Here is a 22,054-nt window from a genome sequence, read left to right as displayed (position 1 = left end):
TTGTGTCATTTTGTCATTGTTGTCCAATGAAAAGATATACTTAAATATTTGCAGAAATGCGAAGGGTGTACTCACTTTTGTGATACAGTTTCCTACCGATTGAGCACAGACCATTTAACCCAGTATTTCTAAACTAGTGGGGCGTTCCCCCTCAGGGGCGATGCTGGGGTTCGCGCATGTGACCTCGTGGAACATACTTTTTTTTGCCGTACTAGAATAAAGTGTAATTGCACATCCACTCAGTGGGTGGCAGTGGTGCTCTCATTTTCAGAGTGCAGTTTTTCCAACCAAACAAGCACACAGCAAAGAGCACTGGAGATATGAAGAGCTAAGATGAGGAAATACGACGAAACGTATGTAGCGTTTGGCTTTGACTTTTAATAAAATGGGAGAAGAGGAAAGACTATTCCTAAAAATGCTTGCTGCGGACAGCAGGAAGCCAAATCAATTACGACGTCACTTAAAGACATTCGACCCCTATCACGTTGATAACCCACTTGTTTTTGTCAGCGAAAACTTGCCGAATATGGCCAACAATTGTCCCATTTTGTCAGTGTTACATCAGTAAACCAGTGAGCATTGTTAGCATCATATGAGGTTGTATACCAAGTTGTTCAGTGCAAAATAACCGCACACCATAGCAAAGGAGCTGATACTGCCTGCAGCAAAAATAAAAACCGTCCCTCTGTCCAATAACACTGTCGTTTTTGTTTTTTTCAGTCGAATTGTTTGGCATATTGTCCTCAGGAGTTAATATTGCTAATGAATTTGAAGTTTCAGTAGCAAATGTTCACAGTTCGGATATGACTTTTGTTTTAATTCAGGCAAATTGATACGCTTTGTCTTATCTGTTACAAACAAAACAATGTTAATATTAACTTTGTGGTGAGTTGATCTAGATTACGTTTTACTTTTATATTAAAAAGGACACAATGTTATGCAGAGGTGTATTTATAATAATAATAATTTTATAATTTTATAGACAAATGATACTATTTACAGTGGCGGGAGAGAGTTGGGGGGGCACAAAACGTTTATATCTTCCGTGGGGTGGGTGGGGTTGGGGGGGGGGGGGGTTGGCGTAACAGAAAATATTTGAGCAGCACTGATTTAACCAATGAGGTTTCTCCTAAAACAAGCAGCACCTAACTACAATTAACTGATTACTCTTGTAAGACACTTGATTGGTGCAAAGGTGTCATCCTGTTTTGTTGGAAAGAAATCCAGCACCCACTGCGGCCTGATGTGGAGTAGTTTGGGGGCCTCTGACTTAAGTAGTCCCATTCACTTGAATGGCATACCAGACTAGCCAATCATGTGGTAGCTTGGCGTTGCCCATGCAACTCTGCAACGTATCACCTTATATCCAAAGCAAGTAAACATTTTGCTGACTTACCCACTTTTCTTTTGCTAAATACCTCGCCAGAGGCATTCATTATTCCACTCCTGTTTGGTGGTGTGTAGCCATATTTTTGGAGTAACATACTGTATCACTTGACCGAGACAAGTGTCATGACTTGTCAAAAGGCCAATGTTCAGTCAAAGAAAATCTGGTCATTTTTCCTAAAAATAACATCTTTAGGATTCTAATAATTACTACAACTAGGAGTGGGAACCTCTTGGTACCTCACGATACGACACGATTTGCGATACAAAGCTTACAATAACGATGATCTCACGATATGGCGATACAACGATTATCGATACATTGGTCAGAAAACCATTCCAAACTATTCTACAAAACAACTAATAAACAGAAAAACAAGCTTCTGCTGTGAATTGGAATGAGTTTACATTCCAATTAAATTCCAATTCCAATTTACATTTGAACTCCCACTTCAAACGGATTGAACGTCTATGGCCATCAGTGGCAGCCAATGCTAGGCAACGAGGTAATTTTGGGGCATTTCAGATCATTACCTGATTGATTTTCAGTCACTTCCTGTTGATTTTGTGGCATTTTATTAGTCACTTCCTGTTGATTTTGGGTTACAGAACAGGAAGTGGCCAGGGAATCTCCCAAATGAAGAGGCATTGACTCAAACGCAACAGGAAGCGACCTGTAAATGCCCTAAAATGAACCGCAAGTGACCTGTAAATGCCCTGAAAATCCAGTCTAAATTGATTGGGCGTCATACACATTCAATGCAGCCTTAGAGTTAACTGAGACACTATTATGGTGGAAGATTTTGGTAGCCACTTGTTGGTTCCTTTTCATTTTATTTTTTTAGATATTGACACCTTTTTAAAATGATATCTCGATTCTTGGCAGGAGCATATCGATAAGTTTTTGGGATACAAAGTATCACGATATGTCAAACTTTCGATATTTTGTCACACTCCTAACTACAACAGAAATTATACCCGTTCTTTATTCTTTCTCTTCAGACCGTAACATATGTCTCAGGCCGCGGCCTGGTGGTTGGGAGCTTCTGTTTTACACAACCGTTTTTGGCTGCCCTCTCTGTCGTGAGCTCTTCTTGCTGGCCCAAATGAAGGGATGTTAAACACTAGCCCTCAGAGTTTTAATCTTGACTGTTGGGATGTTTAGCTGTGGGCAACGAGGAACTGAAGCCAAGGCAGAACATTAGGGATAAAAGGCCAGCCAATAGGCTAAATTTGGCAGCAATATAGTTTGTGACTTTCTTTCCAGTAATCTGGAATTTTATAAGCAGCTGGCTCAAGCAGTCAGCTCACAGTAATATTGATGTATCGGTGTTAAGTATCGCATCTATTGGGAGGAAATATTCCGGATATTTACTGTGAATGTTTTGCGTGCATGTGGATTATTGTGGACTTTTGAGCATCAGGAGGCCTTTTCAGTCATTTAGATGGGTGAAAGAGTGACTGTTTTCAGCGTATTGACTGTGACCTCCCTTCACAAAGAGTATACGATGCTTGATGGTTGCACATTTTTTTAGCTGCACGTGCTTGCATCACCATCTTTTCTATCGAGGCCAATGTTCCCGCTATTTGTGAACTGCAAGGCGATCACAAAAAATGGACTATAATGCAATGGCTCAATTTATCATCTGACACCAATCCAACTGAGCATGCTGAAAACTGAACTGCAGAGAATATGTTCTACACTGCCACTGTGCCGCCTAATATTACTTATATTTTTATTTGTATTAATTTTATTTAAATGTTTACGTGATTATTGCACTGAGTTAGAGAATTCCAATTTCATTTTATGGGGACGTACAATAACAATAAAAGATATTCTCATTCTGAGAGATCTATCGAGTGGCAGACAAGCTGGCGTAGGCTGACAGCAATTTGTAGTGTATGTGTGCCTAATTCCTTCACATTCAATAAAGCAAGTGAAGACTATTGCTGACCCACTTCCTTATTTTTGTTTTACGAAAGAATTACAATAATAAATAATACAAATTAATGTCCAGCGCTTTACATTGAGGTGAATAGCTCTGCAACTCACGATCTCTAAAGTAATGAAATACTCCATTAAATGACTACAAAACTTTTGTGTGTAAAACTGGTTGGTTTTGCAGTCACCACACTGCCGAACTTCAAAGGCTGTTAGTTTTTCTACTTTCTTTGAAGGCATGGAATTAATTCACCGGCACGTACAAACAATTCTTCCGGCCGGCTGCGCTGCTCTAAAGGTAGCCCGATCCATATGAATGTCAAACATGGCGCTCCGATCACTGAGCAAATCGGGAGAAACATGCCCAACAACGGCCAACGACCACCTAAACACTGTATTTTCAAGCTCTTTACTTACATATGTCTCTTGTAACTGTTACCACATTAAAAATGCTTGCATTATGAAAAAATGTTTTAATTTGTTGCCGTCCATCTTTAGTAGAGCTCTTCAGATACAGTATTTTTGTTGTCCAATGTCAAATTCTAGTCACTATTGATTTGTAGTCATTTTGACAGACACAACAGTCAGTTGCCTTTATAATTACACATGTGGTAGTCAGAATTAATTAAAATTTTTAAACTGTAAGGATGAAATAACTAAAGTCCCATTTTTAATGTTTTTCCTCAGTTGTCCAAGCTGGAGAAGCAGCAGCAAAGGAAAGAAAAGGCCCGCTCCAAGGTACCCTCCGAGTCAAGCAGAGAGAAAAGTGCCCTTCGTGCCCGACAGGACACTAATGCGAGTAGTGGGGCAGAGGGTGACGTGTCTTCAGAAAGAGAGCCCTAGATGTCCTGACTGAGTAAGTGAGGCAAAAAACACCCAAGTGCACATGTGCAGTATTTTGCAAACATGTGCATAGCCACTTTGTATATATTTATTATGTAGGGTTCATATGGGTCCTTGAAATTCTTGAAAATGGTTGTATTTTACAGTCGTGTTTTCAAGGTTTGAAAAAAACGCTTGAATTTTGCGTAAAGTCCTTGAAAATGCTTGTGTGTGTTAGGCCACAATATTTCTCAGCACCCTGTCTAAAAATATAAATTATTAAATGAAGGACAGTAAAATAAATTTGCTTCATCGCTGCTACATGCCCGTTCTGAAGTTGCTTTCCCTTGATGTCCCGCGTCACACAGAGTACAGTGCATGTGAGTCATTGCGTGAGTAGTTTGGAGTTTAATCAAGCAAACAGTATACAAATAGAGTCATATTTAAATGCATGCATGTGCATTTGTTGTGGTTTAGTACAGTACTTTTATCGCACGACAAGTTCCTCTTTTTTATGTCACATTTTTTCCCGTGACCTCCACACCTCGTTCGCTTATCGCCGTTTAATCCGGCTGGAAGCCACTTCGCTCTTCTTCATCCCGGCTAGGACTCATCCTAATAGATTGGCTCTCGGTCGACTGCCCTTGCCACACAAGAAAAGTCACTTTTTTATTCTTTATTAGTGTTTGCAAGAAAAGAATAGTTTCTATTGTTGTAATGTACAGTTCCACACAAATGTACATTGCGATTTCATTTAGATTATCATTTGTATTTGATCATGTGTATTTGATTATCATGAGTAGTAGAATAAAAAGAGACAGGTAGGCATTGAGTCATCTCCATCCGTGCCTTTTCTGCTACTGCTAGCTGAAGTGGCGTAGCTGTTCTCCCTGTGTGAACTCTGGCAGGCACGCACATAACGGGATATGCCATCAAACTGGCACTGTTGCCACTCTCAAAAAGCAGCCTCTTTCGTGCTTCTATGCACAAGGAAACCTTGTTGCCAGTGTGCATCCTAAACAGTTAAATTTTTTTTAAAGTTTTAAAGTTAAAAAGTTTTTAGTCGATGTCGATACCATTTCGATACCATGGCAAAAATAGAAACCAAACAATAAATCCCATGTACTTTAACGTACACTTCTTTATTAGAAGTAACAATAGTGTGTGCTTATACAGACTAATCGGCATGAAGCTTTAAAGTATTAAAATAAAAAAATTATTAAAGTATCAAACAATAGAATACACAAAATTAATAATGTGCCTGTACTGTAGGATAGCCTTTGAGTATTAAACTTAACTGTGCATCAGTCATGTAGCATTCAAGTACAAAAAAAATACTGTTGCCCACGCACGCTCACGTAATTTTTGTGATAACCTATTTAAAACTGTTTATGACTGAATGACAATGAATGATTATTGTAATGCCTATTGTAATGTCCGTAATAGGGGTGCGACTAACGATTATCCTTATAATGGATTAATTGGACGATTAATTAAACGATTAATCGGTTAATCAGATAAATGTCACTTTTTTCAAATACAGTGGTACCTCTACATATGATCACTTCGACACACGATCTTTTCGACATCCGACGTAAAATTTGACTTGCGGTTTGTTTCTACATCCGACGACAGTCTCGAATACGATAATTTTGCGCGCTCCAGTTTCCTTGTTTTGCCGGAAGACGGACACATGGCTGATTTTTCTTGTGAGAGAAATCAACATTGGATCCAAAAAGGTTGGTGCAGGTGGAGAAAAAAAAAAGGTGACACTTACCATTGAAATAAAGATAAATGATAGCAAATATAAGCATGGTGTGGGCTAGGCCTGTCGCGATAACAAATTTTAGTGTGCGATAATTATTCTCATAAATTATTGCGATATGCGATATTATTGCGCCCCCCCCAATTTTTTTTAACCAATTTACAATAACACAGTGCGAATACAATCTTAATAGATCAAGTACACCCATTTAAACACGATTAATATTTACTCTTAAATTCAAATATACTTTTTAAGAAATCACAACTAAAAACAATAGACCCTGCCTCTTAAGTAAAAAACAACAATATTGATACCGCACAGAAACACAGAATAAATCAAATGTGTTTAATTAAAAAAAATTGCACTTAATAACTTAAGCATTTAGGAAAATGAAAACATTTCCCGTCATAGCTTCTGCAATGGTGTTCCATAGGAATGCAACGATACAGTTAAGTCATGGTTCGGTACGAATTTTGATATGGGGGACACGAATTTTGAGCCGATTCAATACATTTAATGCTCTGAAAAAAAAAAAAAAAAAAAAAAAACAATTGTATTTTTTTTTTTTTTTTTTTTTTTTTTTTGCTAACGAGCAAAAATTAAATTGCCATCATATGAACATGCATTTTAGTGCATAATATTTATGTGCTTACTTCTTACTGATATGAAAAAAAATTGTATAAAAGTGCTGAGAACAATCTTTACTGTTTGTAAAGTGAGGCAGGGCACACCGTTGATTTCTACAGCTCTCTTAGCAGCTAGGTTTACTACATGAGCAAGACATCCTATTTATGGTCCGAATCCATCTGTGTCACGTACTGAATTAACAATATTTGCAACATTATCTATAGTCACTGGTATGGATTGATTTGGACTTCTTAACCTCATGTGACAAATGACTGATGACTGTTTAGAATTCTAGTATATGGACTACATGTCCCATAATCACTCTGGGCTCACGTAGCCAATGGCATGGACCGTAGCACTTCTAGTTTGCCATTTCATGATATCTAGTGTGTGTGCGCAAGCGTATGACGGCTTTCATAAACAGGACGAGTTTGAAGCACAGCGCTCTTAATTTCATTCAGCTGTTCGTTGTCAAAGTGAGGTTATTCGTAGCAGCCAAGTCGGTAACAATGTTTTGGCGGACTTTGTTGTAAATATCCAGCGTTGTGCCGAAAAATAGCCGCCCCGCGTGAAATGTCACTCCTGACGGGAGCGCCCACACGTCAACAACACCGGCGCACCATAGATGGTCCACAGTCACTCCGGAGCACTGACGCGGCCGGTATACGTTGACCAATAGGATATAATGGGAACGATTGGCTCTGGCGCTAGTTTTTGCCGGACCTGGAACGAAGATGCATTTTGCGCAGTTGGTAACGAACTTTTAACAGCACGTCTGCCGCATGCGCACACACACGTGCACGTGAGGCGATAAATCGCAGCGGAAAAATTACCGCCTTCATTTTTATATATCGCGCGATAAATGGAATTATTGCATATTGCGACAGGCTTAGTGTGGGCATCCATGAACTGGGTCGAAAATCAAAAGCGGAGTTTGACTTCTGGGGCGGGGGGGGGCACAACATGTTGATGACCCCAACACGCAGTGTCAGCAATAAAATTGACTTACAAGAATATTTATAATAATAAGTTGAAAATGAGCGTTTTTTTAAATTTCCCATTATTCTTGAAGGGAATTTAAATCAGGTTGCTGGCAGGACAGCTATACTTTTCACCAAGATCATCATCCATTGAATATGGTATGCCTGCCGGTGTTGTGCCTATGTAGTTAGCTCAGTCAAAAATTGTATCCCCTGGACGGAGCCATATGGAGGTAGATTTGTGTCTTCATTGTTTGATAAAAAAAAAAAAAAATTGCTTCAATCAAAATATTTATTTTCAATTAAAAAAAAACCTGGACGGAGCCCTATGGAGGTAGATTTGTGTCTTCATTGTTTGATTAAAAAAAAAAAAAAATTGCTTCAATCAAAATATTTATTTTCAATTAAAAAAAAAAAAAGTCACCTCAAACAAAAAAATGTGTTTGAATGAGAAAATTTTGAAATTCAAAAAAATGCATTTCAAAGTTTTTTTTATGTGATTTTTTTTTTGATTGAAGTCAATTTTTTTGATTGAAGCAACTTTTTTGAGTAAAGTAATGTTTTGTGTTTGGTCCACATTTTTGCGAGGACATTTGTGTCATTATTAATAAATGAAAAAATGAGATGATTCATACAAAATATACAGTATATATAATTTCAAACGAAAAATCACTTCAACCAAAACAAGAAAAATTTTAATCAAAGAAAAAAAGTTTTTGAATGCGAAAAAATATTTGAGACTCAAAAATTGGCATTTGAACACTTAATTTTTCATTTTAAAAGAAGTTTTCTTTGATTTTAGCAATCCTTTTTGTGTTTGGGGTATATTATGGGTAGAGCTGGGAATCTTTGGGCACCTAACAATTCGATTACGATTACGATCGTGCACACAGCCAACAGCAGCTAACGTTACTGTTTACATTGACTGACGCTGGGCTTGCTATAGGTGTGCAAACACCCCAGTAACAGCGGCCAACCATTAGAGGGTGACGTACATACATTTCTACTCGGATTCGTCGGGCACAGGCCAGATTTTGGTCGTTAACAAATTATTTAGTATTTCTCTGCGGCCCGGTAGCAAATGCAGCACAGGTTATATGATGTGTTGTAAATGACCGGTTATCTGGCAACTTGTGTCGCCCACTATGACATACAGAACAACACAAAAGAAGCGGTCAGATCTGCTGCCTTCATACTCCGGGTATTGCAGAAAAGGCAGTAACATCACGTTTTCAGAATCTTAGCGTCAACTTGGTACGGAAGTGTCGGTTTTCGTTACAACTCTAGTTAGCATTGAAGTCTGAGTTATTTTGTATCAAGTGTATTAAGCTTCTTGAAGATATGAACAAACTGTGGATGATCTTAAAGCCTCTGACTTTTAAAGCAGGGTGCTATGTAATTCTCAAGTGCATGTTGGGTTCATATGCCCCCCAAGTCATGGAGCTTTCAGTTACATAAGGCCTTTTGTCTGACAGCAGGCAAGAGAGTTGGGAGGGATGAAAAAGAACTGAATCTCTTGATGTCCAAAGAGGCGAATGCACAAAAAGCACTTTTAGAAATGTTTGCCCTGTGGAAGGAGGAGTGTGAACATTTTGAATTTCAGAGATTTCAAACTTAGTTTTGTACTTCCTTTCTTAGAGAAAAACTAAAGCAGTTTTATTTACATTATTTTTCATAACCTTTGGTGGCATTTTACCAAGTTTGGAGAACAATTAGGGCTGAAAGTACGCAAGATTTTATTGTTCAAGTTATCTTAGTTTGTCTTTTTTGTTTGGGTTTCTGCAAACCTCAGTTGTCATTAGTATGTGGCTGACTGAATCCAATTTGAATGTACAACATGTGAATTTCAAATCATTGCTCTTAACAGTCAGTGGGGTGGATGGTTAGCGAGCATGAGGAAGTGTCTATCTTTGGATGTCTGAATGTGCTGCTTTCAAAGTTAAACAATAGGGTGGGAACCTCTGGGTATCTCACGATATGATGCGATTTGTGATATTGTGTCCCACAATAACGAATATTTCACGATATGACGATACAACAACTGTCGATTCATTGGTCAGGAAATCATTCTTGGATATTCTACAAAACATCTTATAGCCAGAAAAACAAGCTATTTTCATTTTTCTGCTGTGAATTGGGATGATTATATCAGATAGTAGACATCCAATCCATTTGAACTGGGAGGGTGACAGTGAATGAACAATCGTTCATTCGCTGCCATCCTTCCCACTTCAAATTGGACTTCAATGGCCGCCAGTGGCAGCTAGTCCCAGGCTACTAGATATTTGGTGTTAAATTTCAGTCAGTTCCTTTTCCTTTTGGGGATTTACTGGTCACTTCATGTTGATTTTTGGGCATTTATAGGTCCCTTACTCTTGAGAGAATCAAGTCAGAGAGAGAATCAACTCAAGAATGTCTCCAAAATAATAGGAAGTGCCTCAAAATGAACAGTAAGTGACCTGAAAATGCCCACAAAAGACTGGCTGTGAACCCTCAGGTGTATTGACGGAGCTAGATGTCCAATTCATTGAAAATGAATTGGATGTCTAGCACTGTCAATGGAAGCCTGTGAGCTAACTTAGATAGTAGAAAATCTTCTAATGGAAGATTTTGGTCGTACCCTGTTGGTTCTTCTTCTTCTTTTTATTTATTTATTTATTTTAAGTATTTTAGTAAACTGCAACAGATGCACACTTATTGACTTAATGCCGTAATGCTGAATGTTTATCGTGGCACAGTTTAGAGCCAAAAAAGTTGCAACCTTCAGATGGCTTTTTAAAGATCTTCTTCTGATCGCAGACGGAAAGAAAAGGCAAAACATTTTTTTGCAAACGGACTTAGGATGAACAATGTGCTAAGAAATTGTAGTTAATTGCTAGGATCCATCATCTATGTGTTAATCTTGATGCTTAATCCCTTCAAATAATATTGATAAGGCAAGACCAGAAAAACATAAAATGTTTTGTGTCCTCTCATGCAGATAACAGAATGACAACATAATAAGTTTCCTCAGGAAGGACTTCATTCTCATTGAGTCCAAAAGTGATTAGGACTCTCCTTTTTCATGGAAATCAGCACACGTCCCTTCCACCCGTCCTTGGAGGTCAAGGCATAGGGATGATCACGTCATGCAATCGGGGAGTGGTTTTTGTGGACTGCCTATAATTCAATTTCAAGTTTTTTAATTCTTCAGCATGATGACCATGATTATGTTGGAGCTTTTTCAAATGAATAATATCTCAATATCAGAAATAAATTCCAGTTTCTTTTTAAGTGTGATTTTGCCGAATGGGGTTATTGCATAAATCTGTCTTGAAAGTCAAATGAGCCACACTTACTTCTATAATGAAATTAAACCACATGCCACTTCAAGGAATCCAGATAATGTATAGGTGGGATTGGTACATAGTCCCTACTGCAATGCGCCAAATTTATATTTACTGTTCAAATTACTCAGCATCTATTTAACAGTTTTAAGGCCTGGAATTCCTTCAAATGTTTTTCCTCTGAAATATCTGAGTCAAAGTCCTACAGGCAAAGCTGTGCCTTACCATCTGAGTAAGTGACATAAATTTCCTCCAGGACTTTCAGAACTAATGTGATTTTGCATGCCAGTTGGCCACAGTAATTAACTAGTCATCTGCAGCACATTGAACAACTAAAATACTTGAACTGACATAAACATTTGCCTACTTTTATTCTCATTATGTTTTAAAAAACACCATTTTCAGCTTGTGACAACTGCACAACTGTCTCATCGTGCCCTCATTCAGCCCATAATAGTCCAGGTTTTAGCGAAGTTTATATATCTGAGCAATATGAACAACCGTAATGGGAGTATATAACTCCCATTATGCACATTAAAACTGTTCAGTCTATAAGGACAGGTAGATTACCATTCTCTTTGTTTAACTCATTCACTTCCAGCCATTTTCACTAGAGCAAGGCCCTTCGCTCCCGGCCGTTTTTCTGGATTTTGACTGATTTTGCAAGCCCCACAGAAAATTCTGTTCTATTGCTATATAAACATGGAACCCACCAAAAGAAAGATTACTCTCTTCTTTTAGCAGAAAAAAATGTAAGTTCATATCTTTTTCCATTCTTTAGAAATCAGCATTAGAAAATAGCTTAGTTTGAGCAATTTTCCAATTTCTGATGAAAAAACGGAGAATATTAGCTTTTTGTAAACGCAAACATTTCAAACATAACTTTTGATTTTAACAAAGCTATTTTTTGCATTAGTTACATCCCAAACATCTGAATAATGTTTTCCTTTTACAAAATACCATGAACAACCAGACAAATAGAGCTTTTGATAGCAAAGTAACAATTTATTTACACATGACTACTGAGAGATGACGCTTTGTCGCCGAGATGATGGCGTTGTCGCCACGTCAGCCGTGTAAACTTTTCCCTCGTCGTTGTCTGTCTCACAAAGATGGATTATTTTTGCGTCACTGCGGGGTCTGCTCAGCGAGCCGCTGCACTGGGGGTCCCACTCGTTTTGCTCGGTCGTCCAGCGCCTGGCCTCCCAGGTGTCCTCTCAGTTGTTTTGTTCGGTTGGAGTGCCGCCTGGCATCATGCCGCCAGCGCTCTGACCGTGCTGCCCGGCTGTTCATTGCTGTTGAATCGGGTTGCGGGTGTTATAAAATGCGCTACTGCCCTCCAGTGGCCAGTTTTATTGCTTTAAAATGGGTTTGGAGCCTTGTTTTTTGTTTATCAGATAGATCGCAAGCTATAGATGCTTCTTGTAAAAAAAAAAGTAAAATAAATAAAAAATAAAAAAAACGCAAAAGACGTATAAATACGTTTTTGGGACAATTAAGCATTTAAAAATGGAACGTATTTATACATTTCTGGGAGCAAATGAGTTAAGCAGCCAAACAGGACAGGTAAAAGAGAAAAAAGGATTATCTTATCCGACCCGAGCAGAGGTGGGTAGAGTAGCCAAAAATGTTACTCAAGTAAGAGTAGCGTTACTTCAAAATTATACTACTCCAGCAGGGGTGAAAGTGGCTAGATTTGCCAGGGGGTGGGGTGGGGGTGAAACCTAATAGCACTAAAATGCAGAGAAAACTGCTTTTGGCACAGTTATACCTATAACACATACACAAACACAAAAACAACTGTTTTTCTATACATGCATTCGACTACTGCATTAAACATACTATCACAAGGCAAACATTAGAAACTTTCATTCAAAATTGTATTTTTCAATCATTTGCAAAAAAACACTTATCAAAAACAGCTGTAACCCCAACCTCTACCTCCTAAAAATGAAAAACCTACATTTTAACTACTTAAGAACATAGGATGTACATTAAAATTGAAGATAATGTAAACATTTTTTTTTATTTTTTATAAAGAATAAAGATAAGTAAACATTCACAAAAATAAATACAAATGACTTACATTATACACAGTGTAATGGAATATATTTTCAAGATCACTCAAACATTGAGTGTTTTAAAATATAAGGACTAAATATTGTAAGTAGCCTAACATAAATGAAGTCCAAAGTGCACATTGACATGAAAGATGTTCTGAACCTCCCCATTAAAGTACATAAAATAAATAAATAAGCCTCTTCAAATCTTTACTTTGTATTAAAGATCTGATGAATTTTCTGTTGCTTTGTCCTTTTTTATCGCGTAATTCAACAAGCCTGTTCATTTTTTTTCTTTTTTTCTTTTGCTCTTTTGGTTTCAGAAAACGTGCATTTGAACCTATCGGAGTTAACTGTTTTTGCTGATCACATGTCAGTGTGTCAGCCAATCGAACGGACAACTGAGTCCTTCAACGCGACTGCTTGTACCTGGTCTCGTCAGATTCCGATAACTGCTGCAGCTGCAGAGAGCTCCGATCCGTGCCGTCCGTGGAATAGATAAATATTAGATATCTGTGGAAACGGCTGACGCTACACTAGCACTTTATTATGCTTGTTGGTAACACTTGTTTATGTAAATCTGACATCAGTAGATTGTTTTCCTCTTGGTGATGCCTGTGTGGCAGCCAGGCAGGTTGTTTTTGGCATGGGGTTTTGATAGTTGCCATTATACTTTTGGGATCAAAGCACCGTTCCACCTTGTTCCGGCGCCGAAGCTCTTACCATAACGGCGTTCCGGCCCACTTTCACCCCTGTAATCAAGTAAAAATAAATTAGTCATCCAAAAATATTCTCAAGTACAAGTATAAAAGTATTTGGTGAAAAGAATACTCAAGTAATGAGTAACATTGCGAGTTAATGCTTAAGATGTTTTTTATTTTATTTTTTTAAACAATGTTATTTTTTTTTCTAAGCAGAAAGTAATCTATATAAACTGTTATTATTATACTGTACTATAACATATTACATAACCACGTGAAGCCAAAGATAAACAAAAGAGTGAATTCTGGTGAGAGAAAAAAATCTACAAAAATTAACCATTATTCGTCCAAAGAGCCCTCAAGTGGAAAAAATATATTTCCTATTATGAAACTTAAAGGATCATATCCCTCGTTTTGCGTGGTCATTCAGTGCCAAATAAAAACAGGGAGATAGATTATAATCCATGCTTTCCGGTCATGTTGACGGCGGCGCTTTATGTCAAAGAATCATTTTTTTTACTGCGCTTTGAAGTCGCCACATGATTAAACAGGCTGGCGTGATCACAGAACGGCAAGCTTGTGTCTGATTGGTGTAAAGGCGTCAGCCCAGTGTGACAAGAAGTCCGTGGCAAGCGCAAAACGGGAGGAGCCACGTAACCTGACGTAGACGCTGTCAGGAAGTGAAAAGCGGCAAGCATATTTACTATAGTCCCAAGCACCAATGCATTTATATTTCATTGTTGCACAAGAAAACAGCAACTTTTCCTATTTCAAGGAAGGGGGCATTATAATAGCTGTGTAACAAGTGTTACTAGTTTTAGTGAGAAAGTGACTAGTTATTTGGTGTTCATGAACAACATTTCCACACGAACACACATCAAGGTTCTATTTAGCTTTTTCCAGAGTCTCAGGCTATGTCTACACTAGGACGGATAATGGCCTTAAACGTGTAATTAGTTGGACTATACGGCATGTCGGCTACACCAGTATGCCTCCTATCCGGATTAGTTGTTATAGACGGATAATGTAGGCGGGTAATATTACCCACTGCTAAATATGGACTGCTGTCTCCGTACACCAATCGGATACTAAGGAAGTGATGTCATGCCGTCGCCATATTTAGTGCGGCATGACGACATCGTATGGAAGCGGACGATCACGAAGTAGCATTCCTGCTCCTCTTTTCCACACATTTTCTTGAACCTTCAAACTACGTTTCAATAATATGCTTCAATTCGGTGCCCATTTGTGGTCCTCCCATCGCGGATGAAGCAGAGATGTTTGTAGCAGAGTGTTTTTTACCGACTTGTCTCCCGCGTTGTCTCCGATCAGCCAGCTGCGAGGCTGGCCCCTCTCAACTCAATGCCAACCGAACATGAGTATATAAAAATGCATAGAGGAAAATTAAACCCGGAAAAGTGACCTGCCGGGTACCCCCAGTCAAAGAGGCGCGCTATCAGTTTTTTCCCACGACATTTCTGCCTCTCAAAACTGTCGCCTCTTCCAGGATTGCCACTGTTATGCACAAGCACTCCTGGTTGCGGCTTCCAAGGAATATACGCAGAACCACACCATATGCTTCTATTTGTTATTTTCCAAGTGGTGAGAGCGCAACTGAGTATCGATTGTAACATCCCAAGTAACGATGTCATTCTTTCGTTGATTTCTAAATGATATATATCAATCACAACTCGGCAAAGTGCTCGTAAAAGCCTAAACCCTAACGCTGCTGCGTGACGCAATCAATTGCGTTCACAAAAAAAAAACAGTGATCACAAAATAATGACAGTCAAGAAGGTGTAGTAATTTTGAAATTTGCTGCCGGCGAGTATTGAGTCTCCGGTTCAGAGGTAAACTGCGCGCGCAATGACGTAACATATGAGGCTGCTCGTTTCTACGCATTAGTAGTTTGCGCAAATGCAGGCGTACCTTGCAGAAGCGGGGGGGCCTTAAACGCCCTTAAACACACCTTAAACGTAAGTGTGGACATGTATAAAAAATAGTCAGCAAAAGACCCTGGAAAAAATTATCTGTCCTAGTTTAGACGTAGCCTCAGAGCTCTCGAAACTTTTAAAAAAGCGCATTTATCAAGGTTTTTTCGGCCTTGATTTGCGTGTATCCGTCTTCCAAAACAGCCTGATAGCACAGATATAAGTACGCCTGCCCCTCTGCTATTGAATGTGTTGTTGACGTAAGCGCGGCGCCGCTCTGAAAATACAGCAAGCTCTATTTTGGGCCCTGCCTCTTGTTGCAAATTCATTCGAGCTTGCCGCTTCGCCCAAGACGGCCGTCCACCGCTCAGTTTCGCCGAGAAGTCCGCTCCCACATACTCAATGCATGGGTTGCCGCTGAACCCTTCACACTCTGGTGCCGATAGACCCCACTCACATGACGTCACAACCACGCCTCCGCGTCATATTGTCCGTCAGGTTGTGTTTACGCATTACCGCTACGTAAATTCCTCCTATTATGGCGTGTTATTCTGCTCGTTAACGTTAATAATCATAATGGTGAAGGCGTGTGTGGCGGTTGGTTGCAGTAACAGAGAAGATAGACGGAGAGACTTGAAATTCTACCGTATTCCGAGAGACCCGGAGAGGAGAGCGAGATGGACTGCTGCAATTCGACGAGAAAACTGGGCACCAAACGATCACCACAGATTATGTAGTAGTCATTTTATATCTGGTAAGATGCATTTAATATATATTTAGAGGGTTTTGGGCTGAGAACCACAATTAAGATCATTGTGAGGCGAATCGCCGACACCATACAGTTTCAAATTCAAGATGCTTATTTCTTCCGCCATCATTATATTTTGAATAATATTTAGCTGGTACCAAGTGAAAGAAGCTGGCCTCCTCTATGGACCATCAGTTAAACAGGTGTGTCCAAACCTTTTTTCAAAGGGGGCCAGATTTGGTGTGGTAAAAATGCGGGGGGCTACCTTGGCTGATTTACATAGAACAATATATTTAAACAAATTTTAGCAAGCCCTTCTGTGTGTCACATTTGCTTTATTATTTTTTTTAATTCATAATTTCAACAATCTCGTCTTTGTGGCGTTCTCTTTCGACACTCGGGCTCTTGCGAAATACTGCTGCTGTGAAATTAAACTAGCTTCAAGTTGCTATAATTTCTCGCTGCGTATCTTCCCTGTAATGTCGTACATGTCAGCGTGTCTTGTTCGGTAATATCATTATCGCGTCACATCGAACTCTTTGAAAACAGCGACTGTCTCTTTGCAAATGAGGCAGACACAGTTGTTGCATGTTTTATTGAAGAAATAGTCCAATATCCACCTATCCTTGAAGCGTTGGCCATCGCAGTCAACTTTTTTTTATTTTTTTATTAATTGTCGCCATTTTAGAAAATTGGAAGTAAAGGGTCACACGGGGTAATTTTGCTTAAAGTTTTTTAAACTTTCATGAGAATAGGCTGGGTTGTGTGGACAAGATAGTTGTAGATATCAGGGTAGCAGATGTCAGGCAGAGAGGGCGAAGACAGCGGGTCGAAAAATATCGATTTAGGCATCAAATATGGATCTGGCGAATAAATACACTGAAGCTTTTCCACATAACGCCTTTTATGCAACGCATCCAATGAGTTTACAGGGTCTGAAAGCACCGGGGCTTCCATGAATTGCACTATAAATTGCACGACAAATTGAAAACATTGAGAATACGGATAAACAATGACGGACAATATGGTGGCCGGATACAGCGACACGTCATTGTGTGACGTTGGTGAGTGGGGTCTATTGATTGAAACTGCTTTAATGGAGTCCTGATTATTGTTACGAAGTCTAATGGTTGAGCCACTGTTGCTGTCTGTGGCAAAAAAAAACTAAAATCTAATATGTAAAGAGTAAAAATGTAACGACTAGTGTAGTCCAAAGTAGCAGCGTAAGACTAGCGTTTCTTCTTTACAAATCTACTCAAGTAAAAGTAAAGAGTATGGCTTAGAAAAACTGCTCTTGGAAGTACATTTTTCTCAAAAAGTTACTCGAGTAAATGTAACGCGTTACTACCCACCTCTGCACGCAAGCCACTTTTTTTTTATGGAGACTGTTAAGTAATGGACCTGTGCTGTATTACTGCTGTATGTATGATTTATGATGCTATCACACTGCTGCTGGATGGCCTGTTGAAATAATTTACTGTTTCATATATGAGAACAGAACAATAACAACTGTAGTGATTCAAGACAATGAACCCATGAAGTCCTCCGCTACGAATATTAGTACTTTTTTTTTTTTTCTTTTTTTTTTAAAGGCCAATATTGACCGTTAATCATCTAAAGTTAATCAATCAAGAATTGTGTCTCAATTGGGATCAGTGTTCAAATTTAATATTTACCTTTGTGGAGAATTGGCATGTATATGTTGGAATGGGGAATAAAACAATGTAATTTGTAATTGTTGATTTTTTTTGTTATTTAATAAAGATGGTTAGAAAATGGATACATGTCCTTTGTCTTTTTTTTTAGTTGTAATACTTGGATCATTGTCATAACAGCATCATCACCTGGATCATCTGCATTGTCCTCATTTTACCTTTTAAGCTTTTTTTAGGTCAGCGTGCTATTTTTGATTGCTCAACTATACCATACACAGCCCTCCCCCATTTTCACTTTCAAATGATGCTCAGCTGAGCTTCCCTTGTTCTGCATTGGAGCAGTAGGAGGACAGGAAAATGAGTTGCTCTTGCTGAGACTTCAGAACTGCCGAAAAGAAAACATGACCCAAATATGTCAGGTCGTGATCTAGGTTCTATTGTACCACTTCATATTTAGAGGGAACTGGATATTTTCAACTGTGGTGCATGCACCATGATGCAAATACCAGGTATAAATGAGATTAAACAAGTACAAATGAAATTGTGTGCCCTTGGCTGGATTGAAATAACACTCAAAATTGTTTTATTAAAATAAAGGAGGCGCCACCTAGTGTATCGTAATGTTTACTGGCTCTGCATCGATTGTTTATCTAAAATCGACACATCTTGGCTTGATGCGCTGAGTAATCAGTCAGGTGTTAGTCACACCCACTGACTTTTATGGGTGAGTGTGATAGATAAAATAAATTCATAAAGTGCTGCAACACATGCCCCTGAAATAATTATTTAAATAGTGAAATAATTGTTTCTTTATTATTTTTGTTACATTAAATGGACTACTAGTATTTTAAGAAATGACAAATTCAATGACATTTTTATTTATTCCCATTTTAACTAATTTATATATTTCATTCTGTCCCTTTTGGTCCTCCATACCATAGCAGTCCTCTAAAGCAGTACTTCCCAAATGGTGGGGCGCGCCCCCCGATGCTGGGGGTGGCGCATGTGACCTCGGGGAACATATGTTTTTACGGTACTAAATTGAAGTTTAATTGCACATCCACTCAGTGGTTGGCAGTGGCACTTTCATTTTCAGAGTGTGTGCAGTATTTTTTAACCAAACGAGCACACCGCAAAGAGCAGTGGAGATATGAAGATCTAAGAGTAGGAAATATGACGAAGCGTACGTATGTAGCGTTTGGCTTTGACTTTTAATACAGTGCTGCTGACCGCTGGAAGCCAAATCAATTAAGACTTCACGTCTGACGTTAGACCTTGCTAGTCCCATTAGACCCCAATAACATTTTTTTCAGCAAAAACGTGCCAAATATTGCCAACAATCATCCCGCTTTGTCAGTGTTACATGATTAAACCAGTGAGCACTGTTAGCATTATATAAGGTGGCATACCAAGTTGCTCAGTGCAAAATAACCCCTCATCATAGCAAGGGAGGTGATAGTGCCTGCAGCAAAAATAACAACTGTCCCTCTGTCCAATGACACTGTCGTTTTTGTTCTATTAATTTTCTTTTTTTCGGTCAAATTGTTTGGCATATTGTTCTCATGAGCAGGGAGACTCACAGCAGGGGGCGCTGAGGATCTTATTTTGTTTTTCCCATCCAAAAACAGCTGTTTCTGTCCAAATTTCTCATGCTTGCGCTTTATCTCCATACACGGTTTGCGCGATGAAAGTACACGTGCATGCTAGATAGTTGACGTACTACTATTAGGGTACGACAACGGCAGCGTTCTATTTCACCTACAGTGTGTATTGGAGTTTTTGTTTTGGAAATAAAAGCGCCCGTGTATTTTAATACACATCCGCACAGCTAGACGGCGCAATGACACACAAACAAATTTGAAAACTAAAAGGTCCAAAAAGCCTCTGTTTAACATCCACTTTTCACAACACTCAAATACACTAAATAGGCTTCCTCCTGGGGTGACAGCCATGCACACAAATTTGATGTAGAGTGCGGCGTATGGTCTGAGCACTAACAGGCTGACCCCCCCACCTCTTCATTCTCTGCAGCAATGCTGACAGCACTCCTGTAATGAGTCACATGACATTTTTGGAGGGAAAATGACAAGCAGTACTCAATTTGGACATTTAGTACGTTTTTTCATAGGGGTGTACTCACTTTTGTTGCCAGGGGTTTAGATATTAATAGCTACTGTATATTTTGAGTGATTTTGAGGGGAAAATAAATTAATTTTATTATATAAGCTGCACACAGACTACTTTTCATTGTGTCAAAGTGTCAATTTGTCAGTGTTGTCCCATGAAAAGATATACTTAAATGTCTACAGAAATGCGAGGGGTGTACTCACTTTTGTGATACTGTAAATTGCACATGAGTATCCAACAGCGTGCTGCATGGCGGCAGCTCAACAGCAACAACAAACAATAATATAGCTACACTTCAAGTGTGTCTTACCTATTTGAAGTTCTCCACGGTCTAAACCTGCTAACTTTTCCTTGCTGGACACTAATATAAACTATCATAATCATCATCATTTTCGACCTGGAATTGAATTTTAGAAAATTTCGCTATTTGTAAAAATAAAATTGCTATTTAGCTTTTGCGCCAATTTAACGCCTCCTCTGTCAATAGTTAACTGTTCTGTTCCATTCGCACCTTATTCAACGTGACCTGGTATTAAGCAAGGTGTCAGGTGGTGACCATGTTATTGACAAAAAAAAACAACTTCGTAAACATATATATTTAATCCTCAAGGTTATAATACACTATTGTTTCAATGTTTTATTGATTGATTCATTAAAAAAAAAAAAAAAAAATCTACCAAAACCCTTTTTTTCTCCCTAACACCAAGGGTTGCTGCAGCACCCCACTTCCTCTGCTACTGCTCATGAGTTCATGTTGCTAATCAATAGCGTACCACACAAATGCTATTTTTAGACCGTGCGTCGCCATCTTAACCACGAAGTGGGTCAACATAGACATGCCCTCGCATACAACTCATGTTATTACTCATTTTTTCTGCCGGTAATCTTTCAAAAACAAACATGCCGAGTATAAACTGCTGCTTGGAACTTGTAGAAATGACTCTCGATATTATGACATATGAAGGATGTTTACTTCATACGTTTCCCGAAGCCAGAAACTCGGAGGAAACGTGAAGAATGGATCACCTTGTCCTGACGTCAAAAGACCAGTTTAACGCCAGCAAGGTGAAGCCATTCACTGTCATATGCAGTAAACACCTTGTTGGGGGCCATGGTCCTACAAAGGACAAAGAGGTAAGCCATTTGGATATTTTTACTTATTTTTTAGCGTTGCATTTTGCCGTGATGCTTCTGTCTGACAATGAATGACCTAAAAAAAATCAAAATGGTATCTGACTGCCACTGTTTTGCCCCTTTCTGGTTTAAAAAAACAACTTTAGTAAGGGGGAAGTGTAAATAAATTATAGAATTAAGATTTGTTATAATAAAAAAATTTAAAGTATTCGTTGGCTGTGACTGAGTAGCATTTGCGATCGCCAGACAAAAATAGCAATGTAAATAGCGTACCGCACGAATGCTATTTTTAGACCGTGACGTCGCATTGTAAAGCGGAATATGGACATTATAGACACGCCCTCACATACAAACCATTATATTTCTGCTAGTTTTCTCCGGTAATCTTTCAAAAACGAACATGCCGATCAAACTAAAAACGACTAGACATTACGACCGTCCACATATGAAAGATGTTTTCTTCATACGTTTCCCGAAACCAAAGACTCAAAGAAAAAAAATGTGAACACTGGATCAGCTTGTGCAGACGTCTGAAAGACCAGTTTAACGTCAGCAAGGTGAAGTCATTCACCTACAAATGACAATCCCAACCCATTGCCTGCCACAGCGTCCCCTGAAGAGGTAAGCCATTTTGATATTTTTACATATTTTTCAGCGCGGTGTTTTGCCGTGCTGCTTCTGTCTGATAATGAATTGTTCTTTTGCTGTCACTGAGTAGAATTTGCGATCGCTACACAAAACAAACATTATAAATTACCCCTAAGAACGGTCAGAGACGTAAGACAACCAGAGGATATAATATATAAGAAAAGACAAGGCATTTGGGGGTAATGCATAGCTTGTTGAAACA

General features: G+C 38.8%; 1 protein-coding gene across 2 annotated transcripts in view; it reads left to right on the top strand.

Annotated features, from left to right (window-relative positions):
* dtd1 (D-aminoacyl-tRNA deacylase 1) overlaps positions 1-18,061 on the top strand; it is a 37,587-nt gene extending 19,526 nt beyond the window's left edge. For both annotated transcript variants that reach the window (XM_057843749.1, XM_057843750.1), the window contains exons 5-6: positions 4,016-4,184; positions 10,503-18,061. In XM_057843749.1, the coding sequence (XP_057699732.1) occupies positions 4,016-4,171 (156 nt within the window). In that variant the 3' untranslated portion in view covers positions 4,172-4,184; positions 10,503-18,061. The remainder of the gene's footprint in view (positions 1-4,015; positions 4,185-10,502) is intronic.
* The last annotated feature ends 3,993 nt before the right edge of the window (positions 18,062-22,054 follow it).

This window comes from Corythoichthys intestinalis, chromosome 8, assembly GCF_030265065.1.
Source record: "Corythoichthys intestinalis isolate RoL2023-P3 chromosome 8, ASM3026506v1, whole genome shotgun sequence".
NCBI classification, from domain to species: Eukaryota; Metazoa; Chordata; class Actinopteri; order Syngnathiformes; family Syngnathidae; genus Corythoichthys; species Corythoichthys intestinalis.
This window is presented reverse-complemented; position numbering and strand designations above follow the sequence as displayed.